We start from the raw sequence: 22,108 nt of genomic DNA on the forward strand, positions 1-22,108 counted from the left end.
CGGCTCTATTCTTATCGCTCTGACGCCACGCACAGCGTCATCACGCCATCGCTCCCTCCTCCGCTACGCTCTCCCTGCATCCCTCCATCCAGCTCTCTCTAGTAACTGTCTCATTCTCACAATCTGCTTCCTCCTCCTCGCGTACCTTGCGCTCGCTCACTCACACATGCATGTATGCTTGCTCACACACACACTCACACGCCTGTACGCTCTTGTCCTCTCTCCCGCTGTTCCTATTAATAGAAACCTTTGCTCACACAATGCTTCCTCCCTGCCGTAAGGTGACCGAACAGAGGTTGCCCCCAGCAACAGTCCAAGCGCCTCTGGAAACGACTAGAAAAAGCAGGCACGCACGTCCGTCATTGCTCTCTCAATTACTTCCTCTTCCATAATTTTCCCAGTTACATCTTGTACTTTTTATACCATAATCCCTTAATGTATTTGCTTCTCTAAAAGCTACTCTTGACTCAGTTATCCCTGTCTGCCTGTCTTGCTCTCTGTCTGTGAAGTGAGCCAATTAAAATTGTCCGAAAATACCAGGATCCATTAGCATTTCCATTCATCTCAGCTGGCACAAGATTCCCAAAATGTATGCAATTTGAAATCTGCCGTCTCAAATCTTAAAATCAATTTGAAATCTGCCATCTTTGCTCACGGGTGCTCAGTTCGGCTACTTGTTTTTTGGACCAATCACTTGAGCCCCAAAATGCCTTGTGTCTAATCACTCTTGACTCGATTAGCTGATGGCAACAAAAGAACGCAAACAATCCCAAATCCTTGGGAGTCGGCACGAAAATCAGCAGAGAACAATATGTCCATATTACGCTTATAAAAGCTTTCCAGAAAAAAACAGGCACAGGTAAACATTGCCTATAATGAAATAATGGAAATATACAGAGTATTCACATAATTTTCAATGGCCATCAATGAAGAAAAATGCTTTTTGGGCCCAGATAGTATGGAACTATTTCACATTTCCACGGTTCTCAGAAGCTAAAGTATATAGTGGTGAATGGAAATTACAACAAATCTCATCTCATGAGTCATCAATAGAAAAATTTCTACACTTTGCCAAACAGGAAAAAAATATTAGAAGATCCGTTACGTTGGTCAGAAGATAGTAAAATTAGCTGTCACTTCCTCAGCCGTTGTACTAAAAAGCAGCATTAACCATTTTTCTGTAATTTGCCAATAATTTATAGTGTTATAAATGTACATTAATTTAAAAAAAAATGAAAATATAAAAATTGCTAGATTTACAATGCTAATAACTCTGGAAATACATCATCACAGTTTGCAAAAAGGGTCCATGGTTATGTGGCATCTACTAACACACATTCTTGCATTTAAATAATATATATCTAGTCCACCAATATAAAACTTCAAATTTACAATTACACCTGGGACACTAGGAATTAAATAAAACCCATGAAAGTTCACTTATCTTTGAAGTAAGAATACTGAAAATCCACAAAATACGTACCTTGCCACCAAATACATACCATTCTAAAGCACTTTTGTTTTATCAGTGATTTGGCTTAAAATAGAAATATTAAATATCCAAAAAATAGAAGGTTAGTGTTTTCCTGTGGATAGAATGAAAGTGTCAGCCAAAAACACAGCAGACCAAGGTTATTCACACAGACACAGTAGCTTCCTTACACATTTTGCACTTGGCTTACAAATAGCCAAGAAATATTAATTTGCTTGTTTTTGTTATTGTTATTTAGTTGGGAATTCATTTATTGTGATCAATTATTATTAATAATATAATAATAACAATATTAATATTATTTAGAGTAATTATTAAAAATAAAAATGAGCTTCTCCCTTTCAATGAGTGACTGATGTTTTGAACCTTTTACTGCTGCCATTTTTCTATTAAAAAGTTTGCCCAACTGAATGTGTACAAGCCAAGATGACAGAAATATCAAAAACGTGTGGAGTTTCTTTTCTGAGAAACGCGGACTAAAATAACTGAAGAGTTAGAATCGGGTCTCTGGCAGATAGAACATTTATTTTGAATCTAATTACTAAGGAGGAAATAGGCACAGCAGCTTGCTGAACATGTGTTTGTGTGACATAGACTGATTCAGAATTGCAGGGTTGAATGAATAAATTCCTCCAACCTTTTCTCCACCTCCCTCCATCTGTGTTCATGTTATCATTATTTTCTCCATCACCCCTTGCTACATTCCCCCATTGATCCCATTGGTGCGCCGCAGTGACATATTTGCCTCTTTCATTTCTTGCCGACACTTGGTCATTTGGTACAGTTCTATGGTACAGTTCTATGGGGGTGGCTACAGGAATAGCTCCAGAGTTGTAGTGCAGCATGTGTGGGAGCATTTTCCAGAGTGGAAGCTCCTTAAGGAAGGTGCCTTTTTTAAGCAGACTGCTAAGACGCATTTTTAGAACTGGCTGGAGAACACACTACTGAAATTGATGTCACAGGATGTATTTATAGATATTTACATGAAGTATTTCATGCATTTACAGGGCAATTGTGTCATATTTTGAGCCAAAGAGCGGCTGTCTCTGAGTGTCGCCATCCTGAGAATGTGCATCAGTCGGACGGTCGTTTTCACGCAAAACAGTTGTACTATAAATGAAGAGAGCATTTGGGAGTCAGTGCTTACGAACAACATCAATATGGGTAAAATGTCAACTCTTTGGGTGTGAGTGCATCACACATTGACTAATGCGTCACTCAAACTGCATTTGACTGTTTGCCCCCACACTGACTACTTAGTTAAATGTGTTCACTTTTACATAAACCCATTAAGGGCTGACGCATTAATGAAACTGGTGAAATTGTTTAAAAAAAAAAAATCTATACTGATAAATTGCCAAGAGGTGGCATGTTGGGCAGGAGGAAAAGAGTAAAATGGTTATAAAATATAAGAATATAGGCTGCTAATCATAAGGAAGATTTCTCCTCACAGCCCTGTTATAATTGCTAACTTACATCTTCTGTATTTATTGAATAACAACTACCATAATTGCTTATATTTGCACTGTTAAAAGTGTGTTAATGCTATATAATTTTAGACTGAAGTGTCTTTAGTCCGGTATAATGACACAAGTGCGGTGTTGTCTGAATTGCTCAGCTATTTAGTCTATGTGCATATCCCCAGTGGAACTTCATCTAGAAATCCTGCCTGTTCATGTTAGGATTGCTGTTGTCGTTGTCCTAGAGTACAGTATATTTCACATTGACAGGTTTGAATGCTTTATTTGAAACAGGCGATCAAAGAAGCTTCAAATCTCAGAGGCTCAAATCTCAATAACCAAAATGCCATAGGCTTATCATTAGTAAATATCTCCGAGGCTTTTGTCTTAGTACTAAAGAAATTAAAACCTTTATGTTACCCTATGCAGCTATTTCTAACTGAACAAATGCTTCAAATTTCACCTTAGACTTAGTAAGAATTTGTGATTTAAACAGCTGTCATCTCCCAAATTTATAATTTTGGGATTTTGGGAAAAATATGGGATTATGCGATCTCTCTCCATGTGTGCTGAAATCAGTCTGGGACGTTTACTACAGCTAACAGTATACTGGTTTATATTTAGATCCAAGACACTTCACTTAAAGAGATAGTCCAGGCAAAAATTAAAAGCCTGTTATTATTTATTCCAAAACTGTGTTTCTTCTGTGTAATGCTAAGAATATATTTGAAAGAACATTGGGAAACCAACTAATGCTATGTCCCCTTCACCTTAAAATCTCTTGTTTTATGTTACACAGTAGAAGGAAAATCATACAGATTAAATAAATAAATATGCATACACACAGACATTGTTTGTCAGCCTAGTCCATCGCAATGTGTATGCTCCTTTTTTTTTTGGTAGTACACTGGCTGCATTTAGTTGCAGATTGATTAACAGTTAATTTAATATATTTAGTTACTTATCCATGATTCATTTCATGATTTCAGTAGTTATGTTTGTCTTCTAGAACTGTATGTTCTTCTATGAAATTATATTTATTTAATTTAGATTTGAATGATGATTATTTTATAATAATAATAATGAATATATTCATAATATTAATAAAAACAGAGATAACAATAAAAATAACGTATTCTTCTAAATCATCCTGTGATTCCCCATTGGAAGTTTGTGTGGGGTTAACCTGTTAACGTTCTACTGTACCAATCTTGGTACACTCTGTGTTTTTGAGGGTTAACATTGTGACATACAACAACTCAAAAAAAAAAAAAAGATAAACGTCACTTATCTTTGGAAAGCTGAGATTCTTGTAGTTCAAATGATGCAAACCATTATACAATCAACACAGCAGGTGCAATCAGTGTCTTTGTCAGGCCGCCAACAAGGCTTCATGCTGTGATCACATTCTAATCACCAGCCCACAACACAATGTTATATTCATCTTCCTTCATGTTGTTACGAAAAAAAAAATGTAGCTGGAATGTTTTTTTTTTTTTTTTTTTTTTTTTTCAGTGTGTTCAAAGTTCTGTTACTCAATACCAGTAAGACTTACAGTGGCACTCTAAGGTGACACTCTGAGGTTTGTTCCTAAGCAGAACAAACCTTAGAGTGAAACCTTTTAAAAGAGACCAAAACTGTGCATATACTTCAAATGGCACAAGAACAGCATGCAATTTACTTTGGGTATTCCTTTTTTTGTGTATGCTAATGTTTTAATGACCACTACTGTGTGTTTTAGGCAATTTTACAGGAATGCTAAGGGTTTAAGAACCACTGCTGTAGTCTTAGACAGCTGTTACTGTGTTACAAAATTCACCTGCATGATGCCAAATTCACCTGAATTGGCGAAATTCAGCTTTCAGACACGTTATGAAGTGGAGATCATGTTCAATCTGCTACAAATGAAAACGGGGCTGTGAGGGACAAATGTTCAGTCCGTTTAATATATTGGTGTAACCCACAGTCCATTTTTATTTGTCAAATTAAATATGAACTATCCCTTTAAGTCTATTTTTCTCCCACGGTGCTGTTTTTAGTTTAAAATAAACTAATATTTATTTTTCCTTTTCGATTACAGTATGTTAAAGCATATAGCCTTAAATGATATCCAGTATTACATGAGTTAAAAGAAACACTTTTTTGTAACCATTTTATTTGGCGTCCCAAAGCAACCTTACACTCTTACCTCAATCGCAATAAATGCCAATCTCGCGAGTGTTTCAGAAAGCAAGGTTCATCTAGACTCGACCGTGGGTGAGCGGTGGGGGGGTGGAGGTGATGACGGAGAAAAAGAGTGGCACACGGGGGGTAGGGGGAGTCAGAAAGGGACAGTTTGTCTTCCACCTGACGTGTGCAGTGAGCACAGACAGCACTCCTGGACCCCCCCATCTCCATCATTCCCTCCCACCTGCTCTTTCAATCTTTCTTCCCTCACAACCTCCCCCATAAAAACAGGGCAACTGTTGCATAAGCATTGAAGGAGTGGGGGAGATGGATGCGAAGAGCAGGAGAGAGAATGTGGGGGTTGAGAGAAAGAATTGCTGGAGACTGATGGAAATGCAGAGAGGAGGTAGAGAAAGAGTGCAATCTCTCTCTCTCTCTCTCTCTCTGATCCAGCGTTGTGCCTCTCTGTCTGGCATGAGGCCTGCAGAAAGTAGGCTACGTTTGACGCGCTTGAGGTTTACGCTGTCTGAGTCACACTACGCTGCTGAATACTAAACTCACTGATTGCATTTCAGTAATGCTTTAGCCTGCCGGATTGCACAGTCTTACATGGAACAGAATGGCAATTCATGTTTTTCTACACATTGGAGTGCCAGTGATAGCTGGATTAAGACAGACAGTTGGTGATGGTGAATTTAAATTACGGTGTGATGTTCTCAGCAGATTTGACTTTAAAAAGTCTGTCATGTTCAAGCACTTTTCAGTGTTTATTTTCTAAAAACACATTCCTGCGGTCTGATTTTGATCGCAATGCGGAAAACAAGTTTAAAAATGTTCCATCGTGCCCCCGGTTATCAAAGACAACACGCAGTTTCCTTTTCCTTTACGGTTTCCTCGACTTCTCAGAGACATTATCCTGACAGGAAGTCGTGAATGTAATGGAGAAGTGTAGTTGGTCAAATAACTCCCCGTCACTGGTCTGCGGTTTAATATTGGGCAATGTAGTCATTGAAAATACTTGACTATGTAGGTCAGGGTCACCCAGACTGTTACCTTTGGGATGTTTATGAAGAACCATACACTGAAATAGAACCATTTTAGGTTCCCCGAAGTACCTTTCAGGGAACAGTTCTTAAAATAACTTTTTTTTTTTTTTTTTTTTTTTTTTTAGTGAGAAGAGCATTTTCCTAATCTAAACAAACATTTTCCACTAACGAACCTTCTGTGAAAGGTTCTTCATCGAACCACAGATGCCAGTAAATAAGATTAAAGAGAGTATTTCAAATATTAGATCCTGACTTTGTTCTACAGTTTTACAAAACAGTCTTACATTTGAGCTTTCAGCCACATGAGATTTGTTATAGCAGCAAGTTGAAATCCAGATTCTCTAAACAAGTTAACAGGAAAAAGAATGCAGATGCAGGGGAGCCAATCACAAGGCTCTGTTTCCAACAAAAATGTAAATTCCACAGCTTTTCTCTCACATTCTTTCAGCGCAGACAGACGTACACGCGTGGCGAACCCGGACGATGAGAGCGCAGGGGAGGCAGAGCAATGACCTCATGCTGTCTGCCCCTCCAGATGTTTCCAGACACGACTGAGAGTTTCCCCATTTATGAGACAAAAGAAAAAGGGAGAGTGGAAAAGACTAGTTTCTTGATGAACAAAGCTGATATAAATTACAGATATCCAAACGAATCAAACCTAAAATCATACTACAAGGAAGGCAGGAATGTTGAATGTTTAATGTATGTTGAAGCTTGCTAGCAGTTACTATAGTTTTAAGGTTGTTTAAACTGGCCAAGCTGGTGTTTACATGGTTTAGAGCATCTGAAAGTGACCAAAACCCCTCTAAAATAGTGGCTCTTAACATGGGGGTCAGGACCCACTAGGCGGCCTCAGCAAACTTTGAAAAGGGTCACAGGATGACTTAAAATCATTTACAATAATTACTTTTTAAGGTTTTTATTCATGGTTCATATTTCTAATTCATAGTTCAGCGAACTGATTTAAAATCATCATCATCATCATTATCATCATCATTATTATTATTAATGTTAAGAGAATACTTTGTCTGCTGTTTTCATTGTCTTTAACATCAACCTGCCAAGGGAGCACGGGTGAAAAGTAACTAGTTTGGCTAAATCTGACACATTTGTTTTGTATTATTAATGTGTATAATTGTTCCTCATTAAAAGGATACTCCACCCCAAAATGAACATTTTGTCATTAATCACTTACCCCCATGTCGTTCCAAACCCATAAAAGCTCTGTTCATCTTCGGAACACAATTTAAGATATTTGGATGAAAACCGGGAGGCTTGAGACTGTCCCATAGACTGCCAAGTAAATAACAGTGTCAAGGTCCAGTATCCCTTTAATTAAATAAAACTAAGACAAAATAAAAATCACACCCTCAACCATTTGTTTGGGGTTTTAATGAACCAGGATTACCAAAGCCAAGAAAAACCTAGATAGATCAGGTAGGCTAATTCTAGATGGCACAAATAAAACACCAAATGCATTTTTATAAAGAATATACATTTTTCTAGTTATGCCAAGTTCTAAAATATTTTGAGTAGAAACTGAGTAAAAATATTTTTCAAAATCCTTACCCAGTAAATTTCAAATATTTGGAAAAGTCATGTAAATTCATTGGTTTAAACAAGAAAGACTGAGAACCGCTGCTCAAAGAACCAGCTCTCAAACCACCTAGGACCACATAAAACCTTTTTTTGCGTTTTTTTCAGCATTGCATTCACGTTATGCTTTATAAGGCAAGTATTGTTTTTTAGGCAACTAAAATGTTCGCCTCATAGACAAACTCTGTGTAAACACACCCGCATGTTAATGGAAGTTATAGCAGCAGCCAGTCACTTTCAGTTCAACTCTTTGCAACTCGGTGCATCGGTGTGCAAACATGCCAGTCCAAAGAGTAAAAAAAAAACTACGAAGTTCATGCAGTGAAGGTCCAGGGCAATAAAAGAGAAGCAATACAAGCCAAATTCACATCGATTGTGCAGTTTTCTTTGAGAACGTGCAGAGTTTTATGAGGCTGCTAATTTTGATTTGTGGTGATGGGAAGTTAGTGAAAGAGGTTATGCAATGGCAAGAGGCTGCCAAGAGGGGTGTCTACAACACAGAGCTATTGTGGGACGGGCCTAGCTGTTGCCTGGTTACAAATATTTTGGGCAGGGAACCAGGCAAACATGTCCCGCCTCTCCAGGAAACAAGACACTCTCGTGATTGCAGGGGTTCAAGCTGTACAAAGACCAGAGAGACGAAAACAGAGAGTCGGGTAAACAAAACATACAGCACTCCCCTGCATTATGGAACTTTTTTGGGAGCAGGACAGCAAGGGTTAATTAAAAAAAAAACCAAAGCAAACAATATGGCTCTGAAGTAATGCCAAAACAGGAAAACTGAGCTTTATTTTTGCATAAAGCCAAATGAACGCATGAGAACAATCAAAAGCGAGGAGCGAAGCTGGGCAGTTTGAAAAAAATGCAAATGAACATATTTTCCTATTCATTGTTCTGCCAACACCACATAAATTGCAGCAACAGCAGTCTTCTCAGAAACAACAATATATGCAATGATCATTACAGTAAACGCTCCTGGCAAGTTAGTTAATGATTACTTGACATATCAGTATGCCAAATGTCCTGCCTATATGCTTACTTAACTAACAAAACATTTTAAAAGAATGCATTTAATTTCTACATGTATAACAGCTAATATGTTGAAATAAATTAGCATAGGAGCACATACTATTTAAAATGTAAAAGTAAAACAAATAACAATAGCTATATATATATATATATATATATATATATATATATACACACACACACACACACACACACACACACACAATTATATATATATAATAACAAATTAAAACATATAGGGCTAAAGTATTTTTTTCTCAGCAAAGCAATTTGCACATTAATATATAAAAAACCTAAACCTTAGGCTGCCTCATAACTTTGACCTGTATGCTGTCCTGCTTAAGCTGTTCCTGAAAAGGCCATTATTTCAGATTTTTTTACATTTCCATTTCTGTATCATCATAATCTTACTAGAGCTTTAATGACTTGCAGTGTCGAACAATTCACACTTCAAGTTTGCGAGTAATTTTTTGTACTTCATAGCACATGTACTTTCTCACCACAGCTTCTGTCTTTAGACAACTAGACTGTCAATGGAATAACCATTTTTATTAATATTCGGTTTTTCAGCTTACATACAGCACTGCATCTCTTAAATCAGTAATTTAATCATAATCTCCAACAACATGATGATCTAAAACCGGTGAGTTAAATAAGTTAGACACAAAATGAGCAGTGCTGTAGTTCCCACCAGGATTGAAAACCACGGTCCTTAATTTTATCGTAGCATACAACATTACAGTAAGGTTATAGGGGAGAGCAAAAAACCTACTCTAAACATTATACACAATATACAACAGTTAAATGTCAATCTCTTTAGTTGACATTAATGATAATGAGCTGTATATGATCATTATTTTGATAACATTTGCATAGTTGGCACACTAGTATTACATGACACTTGCTGTTTTTTAATGCCATGGTGCCACATTTTTTAAAAAGCTATTAATGGGTGCCAAATTTATAAAAAGATGTGGAGAACATGGTGTTCTGTTCCATACCATAACCTGCGAGTTTTAATTGCACCAACAGTAGGGAAATTCTAGTATTATGAATTTCATATTATTATGGACTCGTTATACAGGGTCAAAGGGCATGATTAATTGATTTCTTCTTTAATTTCCTAATTAATTGCAATAAACTGTCATCACAAATTTTATGTTGATTGTAGATACCTAGATGCAAGATGGAATTAGTTATCCTGTAAATATTTTTGAAGCAGTTTACTTGTGCAAAAAATAATAGGAACCTAACAACATATAGAAGTCCTTGAAAATCAAAGACTGTATAAAGATCAAAGACTGTATAAAGATCAGTGTACTGAATTTCACTTTACCGCAAAATATCTTTATATAATTTGTATAATCTGATGAACTACATTGCACAAATGTATTGTTGCACAGGGGCGTCGGACTGGGGGTAAAACCAGTACTGATTACCAGGGCCCCAAAGGAAGAGAGGGCCCTTGAAAAGTCTGGACTGCCTATGCATAGGGCCCAGGATCTTGTGCAATGCCCCTGTTGTTGCAACATGTAGTACATACTAGCTTGCATTAAATAACAAAAAAAATCAAAATATATATTAAAAAATGCACCACTGTTCGCTCATACAGCCAATGTTTTGTGCACTGAATTATTCATTATACCTGAACTTCCTGCTATGTAAGAAAAAAAGTTTAAATTATTTAAAAAATTCAAGTCAGTACACTTAGTTCACAGTACGAAAATAAAACTAATTCTTTATCCTCACAGTTTTAGAAGCCTTAAACTTGGTTTGATATGAGTGGGTTGTTTTCTACAACATGAACATCTTTAAAACAAAGACGCCTGAATTCACGACCACATGGTAAAGTTAAATTGTTACTTCAACTATTTGCAAAACAAAAATTACTAAACAGAAACAGTCAGATTAGTTTGCATAAGCTGTGTAAAAGTTAAAGAAAGAAGTACGACTTTCGATTTCGATTTCTAGCAGCCTGTCGTTGCTTACAAGACTCCAAGAGCCCACAACAGACTAAATATCCGAAAGATTATACACATTTCGAGCAGTCTGTCTCTTTAATTGAGCATTTAAACGTGATTTTGATACAGTGCACAGCTATAATGTACTTTTTAGCAACATAACAGCTATATTTGTTTGCAACGTCGCACAGTCATGTAACGTTATACGGGTCGCTTAGCACTCTGGCTACACGGCTAATGGGACTTACTGCAAAAATAAATGGCAACTAAAGTAACGTTAAGTCTTTGTGTGGTCTAAATACTGAAAAGCAAAGCACTCGCCTCTAAAGACCTCGTCAAAAGAATGTAAACATGCGCTCGCACACATGAAAGAGCACTTTCCCTCGTCTGCGAAACCTCACAGACTACATTAAACCACTGTGCCGCCCCTTTAAGTGTTACCACGGAAACCGGTTGCTACGCAGCAAAAACAAAAAAGTACCAATCGTCGTGAAGTTCTTGCGTCAGACGTGCGGGAACGACGTTTCCACGGCGACGAGACGTTGTATACACACGGAGGGCTGGTTGTAAACGTCGCGGGATTGTTTGCATTAGGAATCCGTCTAGTCTGTTTTGCATTAAACCACAAGATGTGAGACGGTTAAAAGACGTTTGTTTGTTATCGTATTGTTTCCCTTCGTCTGTACATTTATAGACTAGAGTGGAAATGTTATGGTGCAGATCAGCGGAACTTAAAGAGACATTTCACCCAAAATAAAAAAAGTCATAATTTACTTACACTAATGTTGTTCCAAACATGCACGCATTTCTTTCTCTCGTTAAACAAAAAGACAGAGTTGTTGGTGACTGACAGCTTCAGTCAGCGTTCACTTTCACTGTGTTAAAAGTGAATTGCGAGTGTCATTCTGTCTAACATTACCTTTTGAGGTCTGTGAAAGAAAAAAAGTGATATAGGGTTGCTGAGTAGCCTCAATTTTTTTATTAGCTAAATTACATCATAAACATATGAAACGTGCATTAACCAGACTGACTAATGCCCCTCAAACACCTGCTGCCACGCTGTTTTAAAGCGAAATATAGGTATTTTCCGCTATCTAGCTTATCTTTAAGCATCCACATATAATTTCTCTGACGTCAATTTTTAATGTTCTGGCGGGTAACGTACTGGTAAAATGTTTGCAGCACACAGAAGTACTCCGCATTAGTCATTCGTGTTCAGTCGTTGATGTCTGCCACCGGACACGGCGTTCTCCGCCGGTGACGTTCAACTGCTGCTGACTAATTGTTGTTATCCCCACCGTTCCCCACCGTCGAGGTGTACCAACACCGCCGTATGTTTTATATCTCCACACTTTACTTCCCGAGTTGATTTGAGTTTTACCTTAATAACGAGCAGCCACACTCATTTCCTTGCACGCAGAAATGAATCACGTTTGTTCCTACTTGAGGTGAATGTGACAGTAGCCTATGTGACACTCACTAAGACTTCCGTCACTGCAGCCCACCGCCCGACCTGGAACTTGTAGGCTACATACAGAAGCTTCTTGTAAATGGCGAGGGTATCAGCCTTAATAATGAGCGCTTTGTTTTGCTGAACAATAACACGAGAGCGAAGCTGACACATTCCGTTGATCGCCGTATACATGTATTTCAATCATTTTAAGCATTTGGTTTAGTGTTCATAATGTAAGTGATTGTCTTAAAACTGGCATTTAATAAACAGCCTACCTTTCTTTGAATATAGCAACGCTGAACCGATTTTGACGTATGTGGTAAGCAGATTTATATAATACACAAATAATAATAACAAAGAATTAGATGCATAGTTCCCAAACTTACCCACGATAGACAACGGTAATGTAAATCTCTGCTCCGACCGGTTCTCAAGACAGCATTCGAAGGAAGCTCCAGTGTATCGGGGATTCCGTGGGGCGTGTCGGTGAGAAAGTTTACGGTGGAGTCAAAAAGCGGGTTTCCCTTACCTCAGCAAAACATTCTTCAAGTAGCTTTACGACTGCTCCTGTGTTGTCTCCTGCTCTGTATTTGTACACATTTCTGCACTATAAACAGTGCACTAAAATTAAAAACATAAATGCTATTGCAATAAAACTTGTGTCAAAGTTAAAACATGCAGTGCTACGTTCAGTGCACTTTATCCACCACTTTTGATTTAATTAATGAAAAATAAAATGAAAATAGATGTAGAGATTATTCTGACTACTTGAACAGATTATGATATTAGCCTACATTATGATAAGACATAATAATGATGATTATTGTGCAGTCTATAGTTTTTCATAGCACTCAGGTAGTACCATGTTTCTTTATTTGAATAAGATTATTTATTTGTTAATTATTGTCCTGTTTAAATCTAGTGTTTTAATCTCTTGTCTTCGATATTTTTATTAAAAGATTTTTTTTTTTTTTTTTTTTTGAGAAAATGGTTTGTTTTAACCTGATAGTGTCATAAAAATTACATATAGCCACTGTTAAGCATAACACATTTTTTGACGTAAAAATATTTGCAAATCGTGTCGTTTCTAAATATTGTCCGTGAAAACCATGCAACAATTAAAAATATCTTGTGGAAGTAATAGTAAACGTACCTATTCTTGACCGCGATCGAGCTGTCTCTTTCTGTGGGTGAGGGAATCCCTTACACGTCATATTGCTTGGATACCGAAAACAAAAACAGTGCTTTTGGACCATATATGGGCACCTACGTCAACGGAACTCCAGTAAGAGGAGGAGCCAGGACTCCCTACTTTACAAAGCGTTCTCAGGCTTCATTCACAAGACGAAGCGCTGCTGTCGAAACACCAAACAACCTTCTACTCCCGTTTGTAACAAACACATTCCGGATTATTTTTTATGGATTTATAAATGCACATTTCACGCATTTCACGGACTGCACCAAGGCCTGGGAAGTGTTATTCAAGAAGAGATTGGAATTTAGAAGTTTCCTCCAGCAGGGAACTGGATTGATGTCTTAATGCAACTGTTTTGGAAAGAGACTAAGGGCATCTTGACGAAGACTCCAAATAAAACTTGTTACGGTAGGTGACTTAAATATAATGCAAATGTTTAAATGTAATGCATCCACTTTTCTCTTTTTATGGAGCATTACGGTTTACAAACGCAAGCGAATAGTTGATGTCCTGACGAAAAAGCGTTTCATGTAACTTCTGTTGGGTGACAGGTGACATCCCGTTCTCGCCGGGCACAGTAGGTGTTTCGGCTTCTCTAGGCTCCACCGGGGAGATGTTTCAGGGGTTCCCCGGAGACCCCGACACCGGCTCCCGTGGAAGCTCATCTCCTTCTTTTGAATCTCAGTACCTGTCGTCTGTGGAATCCTTCGGGAGTCCGCCCACCACTAGCGCACCGCAAGTAAGTCACGGTATTAATTCACATTTTAACATCGTGTTTGTCCGTGCAAATAACTGTTTTGCTAAACTGCACGGCTGCTGCGAGATTTGCTTGTTTCTGTTAGAGAAGCGGAGCGACGTTGCTGAAGGAATGCATTTGAATTCGTTCGAGTGTGTTTAGAGGTTTAAAGTCGGAATAGAATGTAATAGAATACTGACAAGTCAGCATGCGCGCGGAATCAGGCCGGTAGCAACGTGGTGGGTTTACAGCACGTCGCGAAACAGATGACAAAGCTGTGGAACTCTCCGACGTTCTCACACGAAGCTCCGCCCTGTGCTCGGCGCTGCTGCTCTCGCTTCTCAGACTTCGGCGTGACGTCAATGCGTTCTATTTTGGAGTGTTACGTTGCGTTGCTAGGGGGAACACCGGGGGTGTGACGGGGGCGGAGGAACAGGGACGGGAGGGGCTATTCGAGGCCGCTTATTGGCTACGGCGTACTGCGTGCGCCTTTGCCTAACACGCTTTATATGAATATTAATGAAACATGGAACTAACACTGGCAGCACTGGGCCTTTTTTTCCTAAAAAAAATAAGCCGTACCAATATAGATTTTTCTTCTAAATATGTTTTAATAGCTATGCACAGATATGTATTGTGTACTTGCATTTGGACACCCATTTGTTGGTAATTTGTTGGAATTTTTAAAACAGAGAATTCTGCTAAGAATACATGTCTTTTTCATATTTTTGTTGCTTTTCATTATCCTTACTCCTTTTTTCTGTTTTCATTAGTCTGTTATTTTTACATGGAGGAAGATACAGCTTTACAGCAAGTGGTATTTTACTATCATTGATATATTATTATAGCCTTATAAATAAAAAAAGCCTTAAAATGTATTTTTAGATTTTCGTTTTTTTTTTTGTTTTAATTTTATTTATAATTTTGTTGTGTTTTTGTCATTGTTATAGATTTTTATGTCTGTATAGTTTTATGATTATTTGTTTTAGTTTATCTCATTTTAGTTTTTTCATTACTTCAAGTTGAAGGGATAGTTCACCAAAAGTGAAAATTCTGTCATTATTTACTCTCCCTTATGTCATTCCAAACCTGAGCTTCTTTCTTCTGTTGAATATGAAATAAGATATTTTTAAGAACCAAACACTGTCTGGTCCCCATTGACTCCCATAGATTAGAAACAAAATACTGTGGAAGGCAATGGCTACAGTCAACTGTTTGATTACCCACATGCTTCAAAATATCTTCATTTAGAAGAAAGAAACGTATACAGGTTTGGAACCACTGTATTTCAGGGTGTTTTTCAGGGTGAGAAAATGATGACAGAATTATAATTTTAGGGCAAAATATCCCCTTAGATTGAACAAAAATGAGATTTTTTTTGTTTGTTTGTTTTTTGTATATTTCATTTTATTTCACTCAACTATAATTTTGCTTCAAAGTAACAAAATTGGGCTTTTATGGTTTTAGTTTTAGTTAGCAATAATAGCTTTGTTTACAGCAAGCTGGTGGGGCCTATAGTTATATACTGTTTATGTTTTTGGTTTCCAGGAGTGTGTATCAGCCACTGGTGTGGTAGGGGTGGGTGGTGGGTCAACCGGCACCGGGGCAGGGGTGGACATGCCCAGCTCATTTGTGCCCACAGTGACGGCCATCACCACCAGCCAGGATCTGCAGTGGATGGTGCAGCCCACTCTCATCTCCTCCGTCGCACCAGGGCAAAGCGGTGCAGGCTCCAGTACCATGACGCAGCCTGTTGCTTTGGATCCTTATGACCTGCCAGGCCCAAGCTTTTCATCTGGTGGAGGCTTCACCCCACCAAGCTCTGATACTCCTGGCCCAGTGAGACAATCTCGGAGCCGTCGCCGTGCACGGGATGAAACAGTGAGTAAGGACCATGACAGCATGGTTAGTCATTTAACATTTTGATTACATTTTTTTTTTCAACTAAATTTGTTCTGTTCCCAGCTGACAGCTGAGGAGGAGGAGAAGAGACGTGTTAGACGAGAGAGAAATAAACTGGCTGCCGCTAAGTGTAGGAACCGACGGCGTGAGCTCACAGACAGGTTACAGTCGGTGAGCGATGCTGTACTCACATATAATTACACTTGTTACTTTACAATATTTCATCCATAATAATAGACGAATGCAAAGGCATCATAATTACTGGATTCATAACATGCCAATCTGCTCATAACAATCATTTTTACAATGATAGTTTGTAAATGATTCCAACACACACATATGCATTATGCTGCATTGTAATTAGAACAAAGAGTGTAAACCCACCGTAATTATATTGTGGGAACTGTGTTCGCAATTAAGAAAATGGCATTTATTTTGTTGTTGCTCTTTGAAACTATAGCAACATGTATTTCTGAAGTAGCTCTGTGCCTGAACAACTATGATAAGAGGAAACCCTTGTTTTTGTCCTCATTTCATGTGATCATATAATCTCTGTCCCCTTGTGTCCTCCTCTTGTCTCTCCAACCTAAGGAGACAGACATGTTGGAGGAGGAGAAGGCCGAGCTAGAGGCTGAAATATCCGAGCTGCAAAAGGAGAAGGAGCGCCTGGAGTTCGTCCTGGTCGCCCACCAACCCGGTTGCAAAATTCCCTATCAGGACCAGCCCCCCGCGCAGCTGCCACTGCCGCAGACGTCCTCGCAGATGCCTTCTGTCTCCGTGGTGGGTTTGACTGTGAAGGAGGACACTTTCTACCTGCCGCCTGCCTACTCGTCCCACCACCACCACGTCCCGGTTTCACAGCCTACGCAGACACAGCCGGCCCCAGCACAACAGCAGCAAGGGATGATGCAGGAGGTAGCCTTTTCTAGTTCTTTCTATGGGCAGGGCCAGCCGGCGCCGGACGGCCCTTGCCTTGTTGCCGACGGTGGCGGTAACCCTGACGCCGGCAGCTACATCCCCTCATACACATCTTCATTTGTGTTCACCTACCCAGAGGGAGCCTGCGGGGCCAGCGCTAACCAGCGAACCAGCAGTAGCGATCAGTCCTCTGATTCCCTGAACTCACCCTCGCTTCTTGCACTTTGAGAGCTCTGCGTCTCTCTGCCTCTGCTTGCCTGTCGACAGCAACACATGCACACATACAAATTCAAACATTCGGTATTACACCTCTCAGACGTTGTACTGATCTTTAACATTAAAGCCTTTCGATTTGAAACCGAGGCCCAGATGCGTTAGCGTCTGAGTGACTTCATCAAATGATGTAAGTGTATATTAATTCACAATGAATTCAGGCTTAATATCAAGATGAGTCAGTAGCCCATGCACACACACACGCACACTCACACACATACTTAAATTGTCATAGACATTCAAATCCGTTTGACATAACAATAAAAGCACATCAGCGCACTCCCCCTTGCTTTTATCTTTTCTCGTTCTGGCTTACATTGGTGTATCATCTCCCTCCTTCTCTCTCTATCCATGCCAGGTGCCTGCTGTGTATTTGTCTAAGCAAAAAAAGGGGCACAGAACTGCTTTGTGGGTTTGGTTTTTCGTTTCGGGCTACCTTGCTACCCTTTCTTTCTTCATCCAGTTCATCCACACCTCTTCCTGTGACAAAGGGACATGACCACACACTCTACAGTACCTATCTGTCTTTTTTTTTCTCCCTCTGTTGTCCATCTCCACATCTGTTTCTCCTCTCTCCTGTCTCTATGTACCTACGGTTCTCTCTGGTCTTCGGCCCCTGAGAGCCCGTTGGACCCTGAAAGCCCATGGAACCTTGAGTGAGTGGCAGCCCACACCCCAACACCACAAACTCCCTTCGCACGGACCGGCCCACAGTGGAACCTCAAATTGAGCGGACATTTCAAAACCTCAAAACGAACCAGCCTCAGCACGCAGATCAAATGCCATCTCAGACGCCACCACACTGGCTAAAGGAACGGGACTCTTTATTTCTCCTCAGCACTGAGGATTTGATTTTGGATGAGCGGAGGCACACTGGCTAGACTTTGGCAAGGCCAGCAGAGGAGATTTGGAGAGCCCTTGGAATGTGGAGGTATGAGATGGTGAGAGACCATGCTCTACCAGTCATCTCCCGCTGGTCCTCTGAGAGCTTTCACACCGTGTTCAATCTTTCCCCTCTCTTGAGGAGTTTGTTTGTTTGTTTCATTCTGTGTTTCAATGATAGTATTAACTCTGATTTCAAAAGTGGCTTATCTGATGATAACATAAAAGAGTGGCTTGACACTCTGTGTTTGAAGAGCATTATAATGAGCAACCAAAAAAAAAAAAAAAAAAAGGACAACCTCTTGGTTTTGGATGAGTGGCCTCTGTGCTCCTAAAAGTCCTTGACATAGTCCTTGAGTTGTGGATGTGGTTTAGCACATCTCTTGGCTTTGATTGTGAATGGAAGTCACAGAGTACCACATCTCCAGTTGATTTCTTTCTTTAAAGGGGTTGTTGTTGTTGTTAAAATGGAAAAAAAGCACAAATGCCAGCTGTGGACGGAAGGAACACGAAACGGTTGCCAACCTAAAGGACGGGATGTGCTTTTGAATATGAACCGTTTACTTTCCTGTGAATGTTTTGAGTTACTGATTTTTCATGATGCTTTTTCACTTTTGCTCTTGATTGTGCCGTTGCTGCCAAATGGAAGAATTTTGTGGGGCTGTTAGCTGCTCCTTCTATCTGTTACTGTTGTCTTACTGCAGTTATCACAAATATTGTTATTATGGTTATTATTATTATTTCATAGTTATCTCATGTTGGCAACTAAAAAGGCATGTTGTGCACTATGAAAATTTTTTATGTCTAAAACTATATATATATATAAAATATATATTATGTATGCATACATATATATACATATTCAGAGTGTATATATATATATATATATATATATATATATATATATATATATATATATATATATATATATATATATTATATATATATATATACAATGATTGTAATGTAATGTATGAATGTTCAGAAAATGTTATTTTTGTCAATGAAGACAGAAGGGAGAGCTTGATGCACTTGGTTTTGGTTTAAACATAGATATTTTTCTAAAAGAACAAAAAATATATTATAATAAACAATAACAGCCCGCCTTTCCATTAATATGAAAAGCATTGTCACTGCCTTTCATTCGAAACATGTAATATGTATGATGACTGTATTGAAACTGTGGTGCATATAGTAATATGTATCACAGATTTGTGCTGTGCTTGATTTGTCAACAAGGTTGGTTCCACAGCCTTTGTTCATCAACCCCTGTGGACAAAACACACTGGACTCAAAATATCTATAAATGCTTAAATAAATCAATAAATATGCTAAAGAAAAAAAGACGATATGAATTGAGTGTCTCAATGTATTCTAGATGAGCATCTGATATTCAGCTGTGTTTCTCAAGCAGTGAGTTGCATTGATTAATCATGTCCAGTGTGTGCTGTCTTCCCTTTGGCTTTTATGTGTGTGTGATATTCAGGGCTTGATGGACAACTTTCAACCAGCCCTTATTAATTCATGTTATGGACATGATCAGAACATTATGTGTGTCGATGTCATACACAGATGGGAAGTATTTTACAATTAGATGAGGTCCATTGTTCCTATTAACTTTGGCTTCATCGTGTGGAGTATTTTATGGGGTGGAATTGATCATATTTGTACAGTTGTTTAAATCGGAATGCCTTTTCATTTATATACACAGGTGCACCATTGTCTTGGTGGTCGAATTTAGACCCAGAGCATCAAATTTAAGCTGAAATGGAGACAACTGCATGAGCTCTTTCCAACAGGGCCGTTTGATGAAATTATGTTCTCATTTGGCATTGAAAACTGAATTAAGGCATCTCAAACAATGACGTATTGAAGCCAGAGCTTTGATTTCACAAAATGGGACGTTATGATATTAGAAAACACATTGTCAAACAGCCCCATGCTCAATTACATTGATATCATTTGAACTTTTCTTCAAAATACTTTATTGTCCGTCACAACAGTTTGTGTTCTTTTGATTTTTCAGCTGTTGGTGCTTTTGTTACTCCTACACCAAAATGTTTTGTTACTGTATCTGACTCTGATATGATAGCATAAGGAGATGTTGGTTAAATGATACAGTATCAGTGACTCTGTGGTCTTCCACTTTGCAAAAACTTCTTGTTTAGATTGAGCTGCACAATCGTGTTCACAGCGCTTTGAATTGAGAGTGGAATGCAATATATCAGATACTCTAGGAGAACCATGTAGCAAATCAACTGAATTGTATGATACAAGTCGCTCATGCTACAGTGTCACAGTGAAGAATTGAGACAGTTTGTTTTGTCTTTCCAGTTTACCTTACGTATGATTCACTCTGCTGAGACCTCAATGACAGGATGGTTTTGCATTATTAGGATGTAAAATGTTAGTACCTCTCGGGCTTCATTGTGAGCGTCATTTGATATGTGAACTGTTTCACTTTCTAATGCACATTTGAATATTGCCTTCAGTATAAAATGGGTGAAATATTAGCGAACTTTTCCTAATGTTACAACCTCTTGTTCAAAAAACTGAAAAGATAGAGGGCTTACCTGTTTCTTGTACGTTTTTTTGCCTTGTTTGAAGGGAAATGAAAGTTAGGTGTAAAATGAATCACATAACATTTCAGAAACGATATGGTGCTTTTTCAATACTGTTTGTCTTTGTATATTCTTGATTAAGAGTGCCGATGACAGAGGTGTCTGGGAGATTTTAGGACACTCCTGATTTTAGAGTGTTTTTCTCTCCATGACTGCTCCAAGTTCTCATACAGAACAGCATATTTAATATACTGAACAACCCTTGTGAATTATATAATCCGCCGTTCTGCATTCTTTCTCTTTACTCCCTTTCTCCATTTAATTTCACTTTATGCTATTCTAGCCCTTTAATGAATGGGGAAGGACGTTTCATATTGTTACATAAACTGTGAAATCTTGGTGTACTGTCCTATCTTAATATCTTTGTATGACGTCCAATTTTTCTTGTAAAGGAAATGTCTACGAAATAAACATATACACAAAGAGTTACTATCTATTCGTTTACAAAAAAAAAATTAATCTGTAAAGTCTGTAAAAAATGTACTTTGTTAATATGAAGGAATTTTCTGCATTTCTATTTTGATTTATGCATTTCATTGTGTTGTATTTTAGGGTTGAAGGAGTTGCATCTAAACTTAAGTGATAATGTCCTGGCAGAAAATTACCTGGATCTTTTTTTTTTTTTTTATCTCAGTAGAAAAAGTAAAAATCGATTAAAATAAATAATTATGTACACACACATACATAAACACACACACACACACACACACACACACACATATATCCTATATGATAGTTTGCATGATAGGACTAGGTATTACACTAATAATCCATGTCCGTGGTTCTTGCCTCAATACACAATAATCAGTCGTGAATTTACAATTGCTTTATGCGAGACTGGGGAACCATAAGAAAAAGGACTAGTATGGTAAGATGGATAGATGAAGACGGTACAATTCTTGTCTGCAGTCATCGGCTGGGGATCCTTGACGTTTTGATGATGTTATGCTGTACATGATGTGTACTTATCTTTCATGTTGTAGCATGGGTGAAAGATGCCTTTTGTTGAGGTGATGTTGCCAATGACCTTTGTATGGTGTTTCCATTAGTGCAACACCATCAGCTGTGTAGCCCAGCCTCACTGGGGTTTTCACAAGACACTCCCAGCCGAGGCAGGCCCACCACAGGCTGATCAGACCCGGGTGTCATATCTCGCACAAGCATGATCATATTTAGGGGTCTTAAAGACTGAAACCCCGTGACACGCAATCAGGGACATTAAATTAATGTGATTTTGCCGCCCTCTATTGGATAAAATAGAAATAGCATGTTGCATTATACAATTTGCCAGACCTTAAATTAAAACATATTTTCACCAAAAAAAATAAATAATAATAAATACAAAAAAAAAACACTATTATTATATTTTGTTTACCCT

At 38.5% G+C, this 22,108-nt stretch overlaps 1 protein-coding gene across 3 annotated transcripts; it reads left to right on the forward strand.

The window, feature by feature from the left end:
* The first annotated feature begins 13,520 nt into the window (after positions 1-13,520).
* Positions 13,521-21,155, forward strand: LOC109051138 (protein fosB-like). Of its 3 annotated transcripts, none has more exons than XM_042775129.1 (6): positions 13,521-13,806; positions 13,950-14,137; positions 15,683-16,015; positions 16,100-16,207; positions 16,628-16,951; positions 17,091-21,155. In XM_042775129.1, the coding sequence occupies exons 1-6, from the start codon at positions 13,743-13,745 to the stop codon at positions 17,154-17,156; spliced, it is 1,083 nt and encodes a 360-aa protein (XP_042631063.1). In that variant the 5' UTR covers positions 13,521-13,742; the 3' UTR covers positions 17,157-21,155. The 3 variants fall into 3 exon arrangements, with proteins under 3 accessions (XP_042631063.1, XP_018924234.1, XP_042631062.1); XM_019068689.2 differs by having other exon boundaries at positions 17,834-21,155; XM_042775128.1 differs by having other exon boundaries at positions 16,628-21,155.
* The last annotated feature ends 953 nt before the right edge of the window (positions 21,156-22,108 follow it).

Source organism: Cyprinus carpio, chromosome A18, assembly GCF_018340385.1.
Source record: "Cyprinus carpio isolate SPL01 chromosome A18, ASM1834038v1, whole genome shotgun sequence".
NCBI lineage: Eukaryota > Metazoa > Chordata > Actinopteri > Cypriniformes > Cyprinidae > Cyprinus > Cyprinus carpio.